Source organism: Juglans regia, chromosome 1, assembly GCF_001411555.2.
Source record: "Juglans regia cultivar Chandler chromosome 1, Walnut 2.0, whole genome shotgun sequence".
Taxonomy (NCBI): Eukaryota; Viridiplantae; Streptophyta; class Magnoliopsida; order Fagales; family Juglandaceae; genus Juglans; species Juglans regia.
The window spans coordinates 9689853-9710040 of record NC_049901.1 but is presented as its reverse complement, the minus strand read 5'-3'; the positions used below and the strand labels follow the sequence as shown (position 1 = coordinate 9710040).

The window sequence follows — 20188 nt, the reverse complement described above, 5'->3', positions numbered from 1 at the left end:
AAAACTGCTATGTTTTTCTGGAATGCTACCATCTTTGGCCTTAGAAACAGAATCTATGAAGAAGAGGAAGAATTTCCATTAGATGAATACTTAGCTGGTTGCTCTGATCCCCTCTCTCTCAAGGATGGGGATTAATAGCCGGTTCAGGAGTTTCATCATCACGAGAGGGTGTCTTGTCCTCTGGAGATCTCCTCCTCTGTCAGATTTTTTTCTTCCCCCTATAATTGCGCATTAATGCCTCTGCCATGCATGCTCTCTCTAACAGGTTTTATCTTTATCAAAACGGCAAGACTCAAGCGCCGTCAGGGTGGAAGCAGCTTCATCCGAACCCAAAATCATCACTCGAGTTTGCTTGTGGCGTTCTATTAATCTTTACAGTATTCACATAACGATACTAGCAATGTTTTTTATTTATGATATTTCTTACAACTATTTTTCAACTTGTTTTACAACCAATCAAAATAATGGTACAACTTCATCAAAAATATTATAAATTTCTTTCATTTTCCATGTATTTATTTTATTATTATTATTATTATTATTATTATTATTATCGCTATAACGATTGGATGGTTTACTGCCCAACTCTTTCAAAGCACCTGTCCTCGTTTGCTTGAATGTTTCGTACTGGCAAATCATCAATGACGAAATCATATTATTCTACAATCATTCTATTTTTGCATCTCTTTATTTTCATTTGGACACAAATCACTTTCTCAGTGTTGATATTTTCTTCTACAACTCAGTATCGCGGCAGACCAAATCCCCAATGCATAAATACATGGGAAAGACGCGAGGAAAATGAAAACAAAATTACATTTCCAAGTTCTCGGCAGCCAATCACTGCAGAAAATTATTCGAAGGATACAGAGCGAGAGAGACAGAGAGAGAGAGAGATCATGTCTTGAACCTTTGGGTGAGTTTCTCCACTCCGTCCCTACAATCTCCAGCGACTCTCTTTGCCCCTTCCCTGAGGAACAAGTTAAATTCTGCCGTGCTTTGCTGCAACTCTTGTGCTGATATACTTGCCCTCGAAATGGCAGTTTGCTGTATTTCTTCAGCTCGTTTTCCAGCCTTGGTAGTCCATTCTCTCAAATTTGATATCAACAAGGCTATCTTCTGGATGATTTTATCAATTATATCTCTGGATTTCCCTCTCAAATCCATTGCCATTGTTTTGAGCTTGTCCACCAAATTCTCAGCCCTGTTAACCGTTCCATCAACCGAGAACTGTTTTCCAGCATCAAGCCATGAAACTCCAGCAGTGGTCTCTTCCCGAAGGTCATCATCAACAACTACTTTGATACCTTGCCTCTCCCAGCGATATCGAGCCTCTTCCAAGACTTTCGCTTGTTCCCTTGCTCTTTTTGCCTCATCCTCGGCCCAAGCCCTGGATGAGAAAGATAGCATTCATAAAAAGGCTTAACAGATCGATAAGGAATTCACATCCTAGGTGTCAAAGACCAGAAAAAACAAAAAATAATTTCGCAAAGGTACTGCATGAATAACTTCTTTGTCGATCACCATGTTTAAGTAGATCCATGGAACATGATCTCTAGGTACATAAATTAATATAGACGTCAAATACTTGCTAGATCTACTCCAAATTATCTCTCTCAAAATGGCATCAATTTCAAAATGCAACAAAATGACTGGCTCCTAGAAAGAACTTTGCTCTCATACCTGGCCATAGACAATGCTTTTCGCTCAACCTCTAGCTCATATTGTAAGCGGGCAATCTCCTGGTTTTCAATTTCTGCTGCTTTCCGAAGTTGGCTGGTCCTTTCCTTTTCATATGATATTTCAGCCTTGCTAGTCATTAGGCTCCGCAACTGCTCCTCGACATCATGCCTCAGCCGTGAAAGAATTTCCATTTCTGATTCAACAGCAGCACGTTCCATCATTAAGGCAATATTACCTTCCTCTCTCTCAGTTCTTAATCTTTCCAATTCTTGCCTTGCCTCCTCAGCCATCTTCTCCACAGCATCAATTTTTTCCCTCTCCAAAGAAAGCTCTTTTTCAAAACTTGCATTGATATCTTTCTCAACTTCAGCTACTAACGCACTATGTGCCGCAACTGCATTTTCTGCCATTGATTCTGCTTCTATTCGTGCAAGCTCCTCGCTTACAATGTCAGAAGCCTCACCAGTTGCAAGGGCAACAGCAGCCTGGGCTTTTGTGACTGGTTTATCTGGCTGGAAGAGTCGTGTGTAACCTATCCCCGAAAAAAGGGGCAGATTGACTATAAAATTGAAGATAAAATTTTTGCAAAGGCAGTTACAAGGGACTTGAACTCACCAAATGCAAGAGCCATGATTCCCTGTTCTCCGGCAGATATATCAGCCACAAGTGCAGGACATGCATCTGGGTGTATCTTATCAACGTCAATGAAACCAGATATTTGATACAGCTTCTGTCCATGCATACAAAGTTTTGAAGAATACAAATACATTCACTATAACTAGCAACACAATAGCTAACAGAATAATATCAAACCAAATTTTAATTAAGAAACCTTTCTGTCAGCTTCAGGGAGCTGTCTTTTTTCTAAAGCCATCTTCCAACTGATAAGGTCTTGACGTGATAGAGGCCTGCATCAAGAAAAATAGAAGAAAGAGGAGGTAACATAAAATAATTGATACATATACCTTCCCCACAATCTGAGACATCAAGTACATCATCCGTCTGAGTAATCAAACATCGTGTACAAGGAATTACTATTAAAAATGGTTCATAGGAACTGAGAAACCACTCTGGCTAATTCTAATTCCACTGACATTTGCTGTTCTTATTCAAAAAAAAATTCGTTTACCTATCAAAAAAATTTCCATTAGCATATGCCAGATTTCAGAATGCAGTTAGTATTGAAAAAGAAAAACTAACCTAGAAAAATTAAAACAGGTTATGTCGCTGGGAATTGTTCCTTTTTTTTAATTACTTGTATGTTGCATTGGAATTCTGTAAGCACCTTTCTGGAGAAAAGTAGAATAGACTCTGGTCTTCATCTAAAGAAGAAAGCATATCCCGTCTTGAAAGCTTGCTTGCAATAAGTCCAGCTTCTGCCAAGCCTGCAACATCCAAATCAATTACAAACTATCAAGCAACAAAAATAGCTTAACACGCTGGTAGGACTTCTACTACTATTATTGCCCCAAATTTAATATCCAATTCTCACCTTGAATGGAAGCAAAATCAGGGTCATCAGGTGTGATATCATCAAATGCAAGCTCAGAAACATTCTCTATATACATTGCAGGATATACTTTTGAAATTGTGTTCCTACAGGTAGATAAAAAGTGATCCATTTTATGATCTTACAAAAACAAAAATGTACACATTATAATTTATAATGGCTAGTGAGATGCTGATTTCCCATAAGCAACATTACACTTCACAGCAAGAAGAGAGAAATATATACCTTGAAAGGGCACTGCTTGCAGAGACTAACCAACGAGCATAGTCACGACGGGTACATAGATCACTAGGTTGAACATCAGCCTCAATGACCTGAAAAGCATTATGATGTTAAAGCTTTTCATGGAAATGCTATCTAGAATGCTTCACATAAATATCCTAAGGACAACATGACAACTGCAGCAAAATATTTTCATTTCAATTATTCACCTATAGAAGTATGGTCCACATTAAAGCCACTACATCAAGCAAGTTGTCAAAATTTAGTCCTATTGACTCTCAGTTCTAACGCAAGGCACCTAAAGGAATGAGTAAGAGCAAAGAAAATAAGAAAAAGATCAAGCACTCCTAACAATTATCATAGATCGTTAACAAGATGAATATGGGGAATGCACTTTCCTCCTTTGTTGCTTTGGTTTAATTATCTTTTCTTGCAATCTAGTAAAACAAGAACAGAAACTGAAAATTCAAGACGTTAACAATAGAATTCAAGATTTGAAATGCATGATTGCCACATACATACTGAAAATAACTTTTTTTTTTGCTATGATCATATGCACAATTAATGAGGTCAAAGAAGTACCTTTAAAACTTGAAGTGCGGCCAGTGCATGACTCTGAGCCTGATCAACAACTGCAGGAACCAAAACCTTTCCAGGAAGCACCTGTAGAGCTGCAGAAACAACAGATGGAGCAGGTATACCAGTGGAGGAGAAGGAATTCCCAGGATATGTTGATTCTGATCTGCTTCTATTCATCTCATTAGGATGGTTTGAATCTTTTTCATTTGCAAACGTGTAGGCTAACGCTGACAGAGAAGTTCCAGATGACTCACTTTCACTAAAGTTATGACCTTCCAGGGATGAACTATTCTTCTCAGCTGAGACCTGCGCTGTTTCGACAAGGCCAGGATTTTCTTTGGTTGAAGATTGGGCTACAGTCTCTATATCATTTTCGGGTGAGTCTTGAGTTTCTAAAGTTGCATATAACTGTGAACTGGTGGAGCCATTCAGAGCCACGGGCTCATTGACTGTGTGGGCAATAGTCGTAAAAGAAGAATCCAATGAAAGATTAGGATTTTGATGCTCACTTGAACCATATATTTCATCCTGGAGGTCAGTGTTGAGCTCTGACAAATTAGCATCAGAGACTAACAAATTGGTTTGTTTGACATTAACAGGGTTCTCAGTAAGCTCAGAACTTAATTCTACTGTACCCACAGGAGAGTTGTTGTCAACATCTTTAAATCCAGAGGTAACAAAAGTATCACCAACATTTTCAGATTCAGGCAAATTAAGGGTGTCATCAAAAGTTGATTCATCCTGCAAATCTTCTTGAATGGAAGCATTTTTATTGCCATCAGTAACATTAGATGCATATACAATATCTTGTACTGATGATACCCCGCAGTCAGAATCATCACTACTTTTACTTTTGCTGGGATTTTCATCAAAGCCAGGAGATGAAGAAGAATCCTTATATGTACCTGTCCCACCATCCAGACTACTATCTTCTGGCTTAATATTGCCACTTGCATTCCCATCTTTAACGTCATCATTCTGGTCATCAGAGGCCAATGACACTTCCTGCTGCGTATTCAAGGGCTCCATCAGTTGGCTTGATCCTACGTAGAATCATGCATGCATTCAGAGATACAGCAAAAAGATTAGCGAGATAGCAGACATGACTCAGCTAAATTTTTTCTGATTAACACAGGACCTATAAAACAGAAATGTATTCAAAACCCAAACATTGACCTATAGCCATATATAATTGGGGGAAAAAAACAGATAACAATAGCCACCAATGCGACAAAAGATTACATAAGGGACAATGAAAACTTACTCAAATTGTTTCGTTTACTGAAAGACAATGCTGCAAATGTAAGCCCCGAGAAAAGGATGACTCCAGCTACTCCTGCTCCCACAAACCATGAAAGCGAGCTACTTTAAAGTGTTAATTAGTTGATAGAGATACCAAACAGGTCCAAAAGCAGCAAACATGAAAAACAAAAAGTCATTTCCGATGTATTCAATCTCTACTTTAGGAATTCTTGTGATAGATATCAAACATAACATAACATCACTGCAACGTAACTAATCAAGACAATGGAGGCAATATATGCATTCAACAGAAAATGCAAGTCATTTCGCCAACTTAACCAGGAAAATAAATAATTTGTCTGAGTTGGTACAATTGTCATTACGTTCAAAATTTTCTTATATATGCCAATCCCTTCCTATTTATGAGATAAATTTATAAAGCAACACCCACAGCTCAACAGTGCCTATAAAATAACATATTTATTTAGCTCAGCTCCTCAATATTCTATAACTAAAAAATTAAAAAATGATAAAAATACTCAACAAATTATACATCATATTCTTTAAGAAAATTTTCTTTCTTTTTCATATCAATACCCCGAGTTTCTGTCAAACAGGGAGAAGAAGATCAAAAGCAACTGTCAATACAGAAGTCCTTACCTCCAAACCATTTCTTCCTCTGAGACTCAACAGACTCGTCATTACCATCGGACTCGGACCATCCAGAGAACCCATCAACTGTAGAATCGGGACCGACCCACAAAGCCCAATCACGACGGCGTCCCGATGCACTCCCATTTCTGGATTCGTCTTGAGCTACAAAGAGCACCCGAAACCGAGAAATCGGCTTCCCCATCCGCATCCGGAAGAGAATTTCTGGGGATCTGCGGCAATTGAAAGCGAGTCGGAGCTGGAGAGAACTCGGGGAGCACGTGGCAGTCGTAGAAGCCATAGAAAAAAAAAAAAAAAAAGGAAAGCTAGAAAGGAAGGAATCAGTGGTGAGAGAGGAATCGAATCCGGGGATATGAGTAAGAATTCCAAGGAGCAAGTCTACAACCGCATGGAGAGAGGAAGAGAGAGAGATAAGTGATTGAAGTGCAGGAAATTGGGGGGAATTCCTAGGGTTTTAGTTTGTTGTGTACTGTAAATGTGATTTTGTGCCTGTCACTGCGTGTGTAGGCTGTAGGAGCACGTGTTCAATGCTCCCTCGAACATTGGTTTCTTGTTTTTTTTTTGGCCTTTTCTCTTTTCGCTTTCATTTCGCAAATTTGCCTTTCGGTGTCGGGAGTGATGGGTTGAATCATCATCTTATTTACTTTCGAGAAAAATATAAACAGGAAAATTTGTTGTTTACCCGTGCAGCTGCAATGCTGACGGATCAATAAATGCAGAAACTTCGTTTGGTTTTTAAATATCTCTCAACTCATCTCAACTCATCATTATAATTTTTTTAAATCCTAATATAAAATATAATAAATAATTCAACTTTTTTAAATTCTAAAATAATAATAATATTAAAAAATAATATTTTAACAATATTTTATCATCTCAACTCAACTCAATTCAACTCACTTCAACATCCAAACGCAATAATTTACAGTATGTGTTGAGAGAAAATACATGAACCCTGAAGCTTCGGAAAAGACAAACCATATATTTTCTTTTCTTTTTGTACCTTTGGAGCAATTTATTCCGTGGTATTGACCTATATCAAGGCAGTGAAATTGGTGAACCCGACTTATTTTCAAGACTATTTACTGATTACCACCGTATTAGTTATTACCAGGAATTAATCTGGGCAACAGGTTCTTGGCGCGATTCACGTAATTCTCTTTTTTATTTTTCATAATTAGGAAGTTGTACTTCAAATTCACGAGACGCTGCGGATTAACCAAACGTCAAGCAAACAATGCCATCAACGTGTAAAAATAAGATTTGTCATCATCATTGATCTTGGATTGGTCCGACCAATCCATCCTTTTTTCTTTCGAGATAAAAACGCTACATTTATTTGGCCTTTGTGAATAATTCTACCCGTAGATGAGTAGATAATCCGGGCCCACCTATCTATAGAGAATATGAGACGAGTAATATTACTCATCATTCTCTCTCTCATCATCCTCTCATCATCTCATAATGTGATATTAAATAATTAGATGTATCATGATGTGACATTAAATGATTGAACACATTTAATAATCTAATATCATATTATGAAAGATGAGAGAATGATAAGAAGATTTGTTGATATGGGACTATGGAAACGTTTAGACACATTGATGAGATATAAAATTCTCAAAATTTCATTTTCAAATAATTCAAACATGAAATATTTCTGAATTTTTAATTTTTAATTTTTGTATTTAATTATTAATTTTTATTTAATTTTCTAATTTTTTAATTTTAATTTTTTAATTTTAAATTTTAATATTTCAATTTATAGAATTATTTTTGTGTAATTTCTTTGTAGATGTAGCAATCCTCTTATCTAAATACAAACATCAATACAATTTTTACACATCTCAAAACAAAACATAAAAATCAATAAAAATTTTACAAACTTTCATACAAAAATTATTTTCAAATAAATTTTTAACTTTATAATATCTTTATTCAATTTTTTCTCATTTTCTAAAAAATCAAATAAAACATGTTAACTCAAACTATTTCACAATGAATAAATCTACACTCACCAAGGATGGGTCTCGATGCATTTTTTTTTTTTTTAAGAATGTATTTTTCAAATGATGAGTTTTTTTTTTTTTTTAAATATTTAAGGGTATAAAAAAAATGAATCAAAAAATCGAAAAACATTAAAACTTGTCGGTACATCCTCGTGCTACACCCACCCTGAATGTAGCACCACTCTTCCACTATTATTCAAAAAATTATGAGATACTCAAAGTTTCCAAACGAGTCCTATATATAACATATATAATTGGAAATACTTGAAAAGAAGGAAAAAGGGAATATCAGAGCAGTTTCCTGAATGCCAACCAAACACGAGACATTTACAAAAGTACCTTTAAACTCTAACTACATTTTGCAGAATTACTAGCAACTCAGTATTCTCCGCCTACTGGAACTACCTCCAATTTCTCATCAAGTGTTAGCCAAATGGGATTACAGATTGTGAAAAGAAGATTTAAAGCAAAAAAAACTGTGAACACAGATAGTCCCGGATCTTGTAGTAATCCTCACACAAAGGGCCTTCAATGAGAATTTGCTGAGGACCAGAAGCGCCACCCTGCCAAAAACAAAAGGAATTAGTGGTGAAGCTTTTCATCTGCAAACTGGCGAGGAATTTGTCTGGTTTATAACTGATACTGGATTGAAAGCAAGGCGAATTTCATTTTAAGTTGCACAGCCGAAAACAGAAATGTAAACCAGAATCACTCACTTTCTGGCTCGCATCCCCAATCTTGCGTAGGGTCACGTACTCGCCACACCGTAAAGCCCCACCAGCAAATTCAACCTGTAAACTTTAACAAGTTATGATCTTTTTTTTTTTAATAAGTAAATGGTAGTATTAATAAGAATAGGCGTAGCCCACGTACACAAGGCGGTATACAAGAGATAAAACCTATCTAGTTTGCTATAAAAAAAAAAAAAATCATATACATTTAAGCCATTAAAATCTACAGCAATAGCCCAAAGAAATAAAGTGCGGAAAAATAAAGTTCTAAGTTCCTCTATTGTCCACTCTTTATCTTCAAATGTCCGCTCGTTATGCTCCCGCCATATGCACCACATAATGCAAATAGGAACCATCTTCCACTTAGTTTTGATTTGTGGAGCACCACCCGGCATAACCCAACTAGCCAATAACTCTACCACTGTAGCAGGCATCACCCAATTTAACCCTATTCAACTGAATACATCGCTCCACAGGGCTCTAGCTATCTCACAATGTAACAAAAGATGATCTACTGTCTCGCCAGCTTTCTTGCACATACAACACCTTTCTGGAATAATTACCTGGCGCTTCCGCAGATTATCAGTAGTCAGAATCTTACCCAGGGGGTTCTGGAACAAGTTATGATCTTTTTCCTCTATTAAGCACATCCGATACTGGCCTAAAGTTTTCCCAAGCCTGGCTCCAGGACGCAACTTATTTTCCATGATTTACTAAGGGACCAAACATGGCCAAACGACTGGCCTGTCTTTTTTTCAGTCAAGACGAATCGGCAGTCCAATTGACTGACACATCTTGATCATTGACTAGCTCACACTTAATGGGCTTTGCCATATCTGAGATATTGATTGATTATTGACCATCACCCCAAAAGAAAAAGAAAAAGTGGAAATTTTAAGCAGTGGAGAGACTGTACCTGGATGCCCTTACTGGCTAGAAACTGCTTAAAATCTGCCATTTTTAGATCACCAACAAGAACGGATCTATGTGTTGGTGCTGCCTTTGAACACGGAAGTAAAGACAGCATGCCGTTCTCTGTCTTCCCTACTTCAGCATCAACCCAAGCTATTTCATAATCTCCGAGCTGTAATTGCACTTAAATCAGATGTACTGGGGATGATATAATATTGTTGAGCAAAAAGACTACTGCATCCTTACCTTCTTAAAGAGCACATTACTCATCAGCCTCTCAGAAAGTTGTACCTATATTTCATGTAGGAAAAATATATGAGTTTAGTTTCTAAAATAATTGGCCCACGAAGAAAACAGATTTCTCTGATTATACCTTGTAAGCACACAAATCAGAGGTGACATCAATTGTTTCCTCAATATGGGGAGCATAAACATGAGGGCAAACGTGTTTCAAGCAGTGTTGCTTCAAATGCTCAGTGGCCTCGGCCGATCCATGCACCAGAACCTCCAAGGAAAAAAGTAAAAACCAGTCAAGACTCCACATGCAGGTGCCAAACAAAAACCAGTAATAACACTTAAAAAATCAGTGTCTCCCCTTCCTACCACTGTAGAGCTTCGAATGTCTTCAGCCAATCCCCTTTTAGACCACTTACAACCTCATTTAGAAAACTTCTAATTGTGCAGAAAAAAGTACTGGACATCCAAACAAGCATGATAACTTGTAAATTTGCACTACTTATGTGACTCAATTGTTACATAATCATGTGAAAAGCGCACATGCAAAATGCATGCGCATGATCATGGTAACACAATAATTGCAAGTAGTGGCATGTTACGAAGGAACAAGGGATGCCAAGCAATATAGACTTCAAAATCTTGACCTTAACTGACATAAGTTGAATAATAATTGGGGAAATTGTAAATTAACGAGCATAAAATGCATTCTCACTAGCTTTAGGGGAGCCACATGGGAGAGAATTGATTTAATAGAACGCCCATCGGAACGGCCCTCAAAGTCCATGTAAATCAATGAACACTTCACTTGCACCTGAAAAAGCCAAATTCAAGAAACCAAAACAACATCACATCAAGAACTTATGAGAGCCTCTACGCCCAAAATAAAAGTTGTCCATCATTTCAAGTTTTCAAGACACATTATAAAGAAGCACAAGCAAAATATATGGCAATGATTCCACATTCATAAAATCTTAAATGAGGTCCGATATTTCAGCATGTTTCAATATTAAGTAAAATTTCATCAACATGATCTATTTTTTATGAACCAAAAACACAAGATACTTATAAAAAATTATTAATTAATTTCTTCCTTGAGACACTACAATAAAGCACGCTATTACTTTTTGTTCAAAAAGACTTTCACATGCGGCGAAGAATGAAAGATTTAAAATGAATTTTTTATAAGTAATAAACCTTTATTAAAAAGCACAAAAGGGGCAACCCTAGTGCACAGGACCTGTACAAGAGAGACACCAATATAGAATGAGAACAAGATACAAGAAGGAAGTGGCAATATCAAAAGGGAAACACATTTTCCCCCTGTAATAATTATTATAAACCCCTAGTGTACTTGGGCTATGCCTATCTTTCTATCAATGAATTACTTATTACCTATCAAAAAAAAAAAATTATTATTATAAATAGCACAACAATACATATGCCAGAATCAGATTTCTGATCAAAATAAAATACTATTTCCTACTATGAAAACCATATTGCTATAAAACTAAAATATAACTGATGATCAGCATAATATACCATTTTCCTACCTATGAAACCACATTGCAATGAAAATAAAACAGAAATGACTTGGTGACAATTATTTTGTAGAGTCTATGACAGAAGTTATCATAATTAAGAGATATAACTCTTTATATAACCCTAAGCCAGAGTTGAACTTACTGTTAATTCATTAGAAACGACTTTTGAAGGTTTTGCATCAAGTATCAAACTGGCAGATCCATCATCAAATTTTCCATCTGCATTGCCACCTACCTGAGATAGATGAGAAATTCAGTGGACCATCAGTAAGATTCAAACATAATACACAATTCTCCATCTATCATTTTAAGGTTAGGTTTGGATAGTGAGTTGAGATGAGATGAGATGAGATGAGATGAAAGTTGAAAATGGAATAAAATATTGTTAGAATATTATTTTTTAATATTATTATTGTTTTGGGATTTGAAAAAGTTGAATTATTTATTCTATTTTGTGCGAATTTGTGAAAATTGTAATGATGAGATGAGATGGGTTGAGATTAACTCTCAATCCAAACCGAACCTTAGTCTTGATGCAATAATGCAGAGATGGTAGTACAAACATTTTCTTAAAAGAGATGCACTCAAGTGATAACATGTTTCAGCTAAAGGACAAAGCTATGCTCGCAAACCTAGCATAAACCTAGTAAATGCTGTTAGTTTATGCTACCTTCTCTTTATATATCAAACAACTTCAATGTTAGGCAGCTAGCAATTATGTATGCACATTCAGACAGCTGCACTGGGGAGGATCTTGCCCTAGATAACTTAAGAGAAAAGTCATGGTGATACAATCAATGTTTTGAATACCGTACCGGATGCCGTACCGGTCAAGGCACTGGAACGAAATATTTTGATACTCGGGATAGCGTTTCGGGATAACATTTCGGGATAGTCGATATATAAATAAATTATATATAAAAACTATATTCCAAAATAATAGTCTATATATAAATACATATATATATAAATTATAAATAGTCTAGTCTGAATTGAGGGTTAAAAAATAAGCTTGTAGTTTGAAAAAACGAAAAAAAAAAAAATACTGGCCAAAATTGAGGCCGATACATCTGATACGGCCGGTATTTTGACCGGTACAAAACATATATAGTATCTATACCGGCCAGACGGCCGGTACGAAAAATTTTGGCCGTACCGGTACGAAATTCACAACACTGGATACAATGGTGTCGTATGCGCAAGTGGAGTGGGGAATCTGTGGATCATCTTTTACTCCGTTATAAGGTAGTTAACTCCGGCAAGTTGTGCCTAGTCTATTTGGGCTGATGCCTAGACAGGTGGTTGATCTATTTGCATGCTAGAAAGGGCAGACTAGAGTGGATGACCATTCATCACAGTGAGACCTCGTGAAAAATAATCATTATCTGTTTGTTGTGGTACATATGAAAGGAAATAAATGACCAATAATTTGAAGAGAGCACAAGGACCACGAAAGACCTTTGTGCCTTTTTATTTTCAGCTCACTTTACCATTGGGGGACAACCTACCTATGTCTTTTTAGCTTTAGCTTCCAGAAATTTTTTTTTATCTTTTTTGCTTTTGTCGTTAGGTTTATCTGATGTATATATACCCTCTATCTTGATAATTCCTTGTTCATTTTTCTTGATCACTAATAAAGACTATCTTACTTTAAATTAAAAAAAGGAAAAAACAGTTTCAATTTTCAGGTCAACAGTGGGTTCCTTACTGTACTTTTCCTCAATTTTCAATGAACCAATAGTACTCAAATGCTGTTTTTTTTTTTTCCCAAATGTGATTGTCCATGTTTTTCATCTTTACTTTTTGCAAGCCTCAGCATGTTCCATCTCCCCATTTCTTCCCAGCTGCTCAGAAATTGAGAACTAGTACAGCCAGCTCCTCAATGTTGTCACTCAACCCAAATGCTACATTTCTTTTTCTTTTTTTTCTTCTTCTTGTTCTTTCACAGTTCACTTTAATCCCATTTCACATGCTAGAAGTTTTAATTTTCCTTCACACTAAATTTAGTTGAGCGCATGGTCATTACTACCAAGCAGCTATTCTTCAAATTCCACAACAAAAAATTGCAGCACACATTGACAATAGTGAAGTCATTGTTCTATACACCCCAATAATTTGATAAAAGGGCACAAGTAGTCAACAATATTCCTGTAAAGTAAGCTACTTAAATATCAAAATTCACAGCATACAAAGAGGAATATATCCCACAAATAGAACTTACGTGCATTCCTGCTTGGTCCATGTCTTCGTCCTTGATAACATAATCATCAGGGTTTATGACTTCGCCAAAATCATCCCACTCTGAAGCATTTTCATAAAAAGGAAACATTGGGGCAACACTGGTGGATGAAGGAACAAATCCATCAGTTAATATGTCCCGGTATTTACCGCCATGTGGAGCAGCCACTGAGAGGTACAGTCAGGAAGATTCAGTATATACCCCAGAAAATGGTGAAATAAAGTGTAGAATGAATCTCGAATTGGTCAGGAATGGAATTGTAATTCTTGTTATCATACCATCTGGCGAAGAATGAGCTTTACTAACATCAATGACCATTGGATCGCTCACATTAACATCAGCCCCATGAGATGCTTTTGACTCCTCCTTGATGAGAGCAGCTTTTAATGTTTCTTCCTTTTTTATTCGGTTCTGCTCTTCTTCATAAGCAATTAGCTCCTCTCCAACCAAAGGAACCCTCTTGGACATGATGACTTTAACAGCTTTTGGAGGTGGATCTGCCTGGAGTATACGAGCTAATGTGGCAAACTACATATTTACTGTAAGGCGTCAGCACATTCCTATTTTATTAGAGAAAAAGCTATTCCAAATAAAGTTGCAACGGAATAGGGATAATATACAATAGTGATATCATAGTTACATATTATGTACATGAGTATTAAATGCAATATAAGGCCGACTGTAAAAATCCAATTATTTACCAACATTTCTTAGGAAAAAGACTGCATATTTATCCAAGTGGAAAGGAAACCAAGAACTAAAAGAGAAGAGGGGACAAATAAAAAGCTTATCTCACAATGCTTACAGAAAATTCAAATTGTCTGAATAAATCTTAAGAACATGGATTCTTTCATTCACATGCGTATTGTAACGCCCCAATAGAATGCCCAAACCATATGGTCTATACTCCAAAAGGACTAGTCAATGATACAATTGGAGTCCCATTGGAACCTTATAAAGAGCAAGAATCTCTCCTTCCCAAGCAATGTGGAATCTCATACACCACCTATACTTATCCATATCATATGGGGTATCACAGGTATAATATCAGTAGCCATAAAACCCCAGTGCAGAAAGAAGTATACTGATCCTTAGTAGAGGCATGTTATCAGTAAACTTCTGACTTATTGACAGGAAAGGATTCAAAATAAAACAGAATCCTTGACTATAAAAGGAATCTAGTTCAAATATCTCTTATTGAAAAACTTATTGGAAATGATGCCAGTTGAACCATGTAATCTTAGTTGAAAATACCAGAACAAGATGTTATAAGATTGACCAATGAAAAGATGCTTTAAGAAGTTAGGTTGGCAAAAGGCAGCAAAACTAAGAAATAAAAGCATTCAAGATCCGGGAAAGAGCAGAATAGAAGCAGAGAGAATCAAACAATATCATAGGGAAAGATGAATGAACTGGAGAAGTGTTTGTAAGATGTAATTATTATTTGCAATGATAATCATTTTCTAAACATCATAAATAGCTGTAGCCTCTGAGGTCAACAGGATAGATGCAAGGCAATCAAGAAATATGCTGCAGAGCATAGCTGAACGGGGGACATGGGGATTGAACAGCAATTCAAAGAAAAGTGTAATAAGAAATTCATGCACTCATCCAAAGCTAGTACAGAACAATCTGAGACAACATAAGGGAGACAACTACCAAATGATTTAGAAAGCATAATAAGTCCAAAAATACGTCAATTCAAGTCAAAGATGCACTGAAGCAAGAAAATAATCAAAGGGAAAAATATTGTTTTGCCAGAGACTCAATATAGCATAGAGGAAATCAACCTTAGTAGAGACATTTGGCTGATAAGACACTCTGTTGCCAAATCAAGTTGAAAAGGCGAATAGCAAGCTAGAGAATTTCTATGAAAACATATGTTCACCTTGACACTTTGAATGAACAGAAACATTAATTTAGACCTAGTATTCATGGTAAATATTACATGGGCAAAGCAGTTTGATTTCCTCAAGAGTGAGCCATCATGAAGCAATTGATTTCTTTGAAAAGGATGCAGCAAAGATGAAATGGTAATGAAATTAAACAGTCTTCATTATATTAGCTGAACTAAAAAATTTACAAATGTGATAATTGAGGACAGCGACTTCTCAAATTCCAGCTGAAAATATAGGGCATTGTAGTACACTCAGTCACAACAGCTTCAAGGAACAATCAATCAACAATTAGATTAGCTATCAATATCTGAATTTCGAAAATACTACTCCAAATTCATTTTCATAAGTACAACACAGCTTAAAATGCTAATCTTGGAAAATTCAACAACCAAGGTCATAAAAATATACCTGGCCTCTGTCAGTAAAGAGCACAAGATTCTTGGTATCAGACGCCCATTCAACAAAAATATCATGAGAAAAACCCACTTCCAAACTGGCCATGGATGCAATAACAACCTATTTAAGATGTGTAAGTCCTTTCCATCAGTAGTGGGCAAAAGTGGAGTTAAGGGGTGCAAAGGTGATCTAACCTTTGGACCATCTGGAGCATTATCAAGTTCAGTCTTGTTAATTAAAAGTGTGACATGCCTGCAAATGAAAATACACATTAAGCAACATCACCCAGCAACATGAATAACAAATCACATATGCTACATCTTTCTCAAGTACACAGATATAGAAAACAAAAAAATAAAGTTGCATTAAAATGTGAATATTCTAAGGAAGAACCCACATTAAGAAAGCACCACTTACTTTAGATGAAAGGGATTTTCACGATTTTGTTCAAAAGATTTTGCAATCGAATCACTCATCCACTCAAGGAAACTCTTGACATAATCGATTGTGCTAGACGCAACATATGTAAGAAAGAATATGGGATAGTTCATACTTTTATCCGCCCAATACTGCAACCATCACCAAAATCCTATGTTAAAACATTGACCAATGGTATTTGCATAAGGCAGGATTACGTATACTTAACCAGACCAAGAAAAATAGCATCCCCCCTACTGACCTGTTCTAATATTAGAATAAGTTCCAAGACTCTCCCAGCAGTATCAACCGGTAGTAATACGTTTCCACCAGCACCTAGTGTTTTCTTTATAGTTTCTAAATCAACCAAGAAAGATGGCATAAGAATAAAAAATAACAAAGATAAATTTTAAAAAAAACATGTTCATTGGCAATCTTGAAACATATTGTTGCCATATACGACTAAATACCATGCATTCATGCATGTGTTTATAATTTCAATTTGAGATAAATGAAAATTACAGATAAATAAAAAGAGAAAAGAAAGCAAAAATAAGGAATATGTTCATTTGCATCTTTTTTTCACATGACATTCTTTTTGCATCTCTAAAGCTGATTGTTTAAAAAACTTTCCGCACCTGTTATTAGAACAGAATTTTGAAAGATGCGAGACCAGTTCCATTTACAAAACATAGCATGGATTTTATAAAATGGCATCAATTAAAAAATATTGTGTTATTTATGACAATGTGTCAACTATTTACAAATATGTATGTTATTCCTACAGGAAATAGCAATATTGAACCTAGCTGACAAAAGCATGGGCTTAAAGGGGAATGAAAAGTTTAAAGATCATAAGAATTAGTACCTCCAAACTCATTCTCCTTTTCACCACGTCTATATGGCTGATTGTTTAGAGCATTATAGGCATCTGTTATTAGAACGGCAGGCCGCACAAAAGATGCTAGAACAGTTCCATTCAAATGCCTGATAAAAACAAAACCGATAAGTACAGGCCCTCAGCGAGGAGTTTCCTGCAAGTGCACCTCGGGTAATTCAAGGGGAAAATCTCCTAGTCCGATAGCACCTAGATATTGTTTGCACCCAATGGGATTTGAACCTTAGACCTAGGGAGAGCATACCCCCAAGCCCAAGACCTTTACCACTTGAGCCAACCCCAAGGGATACAATTTTCCAAGTTCTTAAAGGGTATAATAGTAATGCTAATCTTATTAAGCAAATTCTTGTAGTAACAATGTAAAACAGATACAGAAACACTTTTCCCAAAGCAGGGAATGATGGGGATACTTAAAACTTCACAAGATTTTACTTAAAATATCAGCTTTCAAAAGTGCATACGAGCATAAAGGAGGGGAACAAAGAGATTTCCAGTTGCCAAATTTAGAGTACTTGAAAAAATTGTGCCATGTATAAGTTGATTTGTTCAGGATGCAGTTCTCTAGGGTAATGTATTACAGCAAATATGGTGCAGGTAGTTGGAAGGAAGGTCTACCTTTCTTTGCGATGGTTTAAGTCAACAGCATATATAACATCTTCACCATCCTTTGTGATCTTCCATACAGTACCTCCCAACAGATGCCCAGCCACATGGGGTGCAATCACAATCCCTTCCCCTTTGCCTACAATTATTATCAGGTTACCAAATTAAACAACAAAAAGGACAAGAAGAAGAGAGGAGACACAATAAGAGCGTCAATGTATTCATAATACATGTCATGTTAACAATCCACAGAAATTGATCAACATGATTAGCATCCAATTGTCTTGAATAGTATCAAAAAATGATGAGCGATGCAGAAGCTCCTACAAAAATGCTAACATGCCAGAGCACTCAAAATAGATTATGACGTAGGTGAGAGGTAATGTACCTTCTAAATTAATAAACAAATCACTTTAGACACGTCAATGTTCTCACTAGGTACGGGACCACATGGACCATCCAGTCTCAATGTGTACCACCTGTACATCAAAATCTTGGAGAACAGACAGTGGAAAACTAGCAACCCTTCTTTTCACACTCCCCGGGAAGAAAAAAAAATAAAAAATAAAGGTCCAAAAAAAAAATCAACTTATTTAAAGCCATGTTTCTAAGAAAGTGATCACCATCAACACAAATGCATACCAGAGAGATGATGATTCTGAGAGTAGGTTAGTCTGGTCACCATTTGGAAGGCAGAATCAATATCATCTAAAGTAAACAGATCAAACTCCGACACTTGCTGCACAGAGAGAGAGAGAGAGAGAGAATTGTATGTCAAATTAGCAGACAAGATGTAAACACTTGCAAAATGAATAGCACAGGTTATAATTTTTAATTTAGACTTCTCTACTCTATACATATAGTAATGTTCCACATATATTCATTCATTTCTTTACATCTTTACTGATCATATCTAACATATGCAGAAAAGTATTATATAAAACTTACTCCCTCATCAAGTTAATAATTTAATCACCCATTTCAAGTTAAGATGAGTTTTCAGATACCATAATCAAGTTCATAGCATGCTAAGAATTTTGAGATGAAACAAGGAATCTGTAAGGTCAGTAATCAAGTCAATCCAAGGAAACCCCATAAGCTGAAAATACAACTTATTTTAAACAATCATTGTTTTATAGGTAAACTTATTTTAAACAATCCTAGGGTAGTACCAACCAAAACATTTGAATGAAATTTGCTGTTTAGGTAAGGATAGTACAGCACTCGGAGCCAACCAACAATATCAAGTCAAATAAATGGATAATGAGACTAAAAGCACTTAGTCAACAGTCAACAAAAAATGTGCAACAATACAGGATGAAAACTTTACCTTCCGCGCGAGATACTGATCGTACATTGTGAGGAGGCCCAATCTGTAAACAGGCTCAGTAGAATAAACCGGAGCGGAGAGTTCAAGCTGTTTCATGGCATACGGCAAGGCACCAAGGTGAAGTGTATCCGGATATGAAAGCAAGACGGCATCTATTGTTGATGCTATTCTGCACACCAGTCCAATCTTGCGTTAAAGTGGTCCTCCCCCCCCCCCCCCCAAAAAAAAAAAAACCCAACGGAACACTTTGTATGGAACATCAGCTCCATTCTATCAAATTCTATTTATATTTCCGCCATGTTCTCAGTATACAAATAAGGATTGGGAGTTTACTCAAATAACAATTATTTTCTTGTGAACTATTACACGGCATTCAATAGGAAGTCAATCACTTGCATTGTTCAGCAACTGGTTCAAATTGTTAAATTAAATTTTAAAATAAGGGTAGAGTTCAATCTACGAAATTTTAAAGTTAGGTTAGACAATGTCCGCCACAGAGCCTCCAAAAATTGTTTTGTTGTTAAAGAAAGAAAGTGAAAAGAAGAAAAAGAATTGAAGAGAGCTAAAGATAGTACTTGGAGAGGGGTTGAAGGAGAGAGGGGTCGAAGAGGTCGTTCCAACCACAGTCGATGAGGAAGTTGAAACCGTCTATGGAAACTAAGTACGACAGCGGGTTCTCGTTGTACACTCCGCACACCGGAGTCACCTGCACCGAAGTTCCCATCTCCCTCTCTCTCTGAAACTCTCGCTTTATTTATGGAAGGTGGTCGGCGAGCAAGCAGTCGAGCAGCGTCCTTTCAATCGTTGTTTAGAAGTAGCGAGTGCCTTTGGTTTGCTTATTTTCGTAGAACCACGCCGGTGTTCCTACGGCGTCGTTTCAGCTTCATTTTAACATTTGATTGATTCAGTCCAGCATGGAAATGATGGAATGGAACTTCCAAACAAAATATTGAAATGAGAGATCACCTGCATTAATTTTTTTTATATATATAATAAGTTTTTAATTATTATTCTTTTATTATTTCTTGTTATATAATCATTTCAAAAAGAAACCCTTTTGTCGAGG

General features: G+C 36.3%; 2 protein-coding genes across 4 annotated transcripts; both read right to left on the bottom strand.

Moving 5' to 3' along the window:
• Positions 1-642: 642 nt before the first annotated feature.
• On the bottom strand, positions 643-6462 carry LOC108998567. 3 transcript variants are annotated; one of them, XM_018975130.2, is made up of 11 exons: positions 5897-6455; positions 5259-5330; positions 4900-5037; positions 3998-4086; positions 3419-3507; positions 3176-3279; positions 2969-3068; positions 2516-2591; positions 2299-2413; positions 1684-2215; positions 643-1390 (listed from the first exon to the last, which is right to left on the bottom strand). In XM_018975130.2, the coding sequence occupies exons 1-11, from the start codon at positions 6186-6188 to the stop codon at positions 898-900; spliced, it is 2100 nt and encodes a 699-aa protein (XP_018830675.1). In that variant the 5' UTR covers positions 6189-6455; the 3' UTR covers positions 643-897. The 3 variants fall into 3 exon arrangements, with proteins under 3 accessions (XP_018830675.1, XP_018830673.1, XP_018830674.1); XM_018975128.2 differs by having other exon boundaries at positions 3998-5037; positions 5897-6462; XM_018975129.2 differs by having other exon boundaries at positions 3998-5037; positions 5259-5356; positions 5897-6012.
• Positions 6463-8089: 1627 nt separating this feature from the next.
• LOC108998624 (cleavage and polyadenylation specificity factor subunit 2) lies at positions 8090-19996 on the bottom strand. The gene is made up of 18 exons (XM_018975227.2): positions 19698-19996; positions 19123-19291; positions 18435-18531; positions 17805-17931; positions 17160-17278; positions 16554-16648; positions 16292-16443; positions 16069-16126; positions 15887-15994; positions 13859-14108; positions 13563-13747; positions 11484-11576; positions 10513-10611; positions 9937-10068; positions 9810-9854; positions 9568-9735; positions 8637-8711; positions 8090-8483 (listed from the first exon to the last, which is right to left on the bottom strand). The coding sequence occupies exons 1-18, from the start codon at positions 19844-19846 to the stop codon at positions 8382-8384; spliced, it is 2223 nt and encodes a 740-aa protein (XP_018830772.1). The 5' UTR covers positions 19847-19996; the 3' UTR covers positions 8090-8381.
• Positions 19997-20188: the final 192 nt, after the last annotated feature.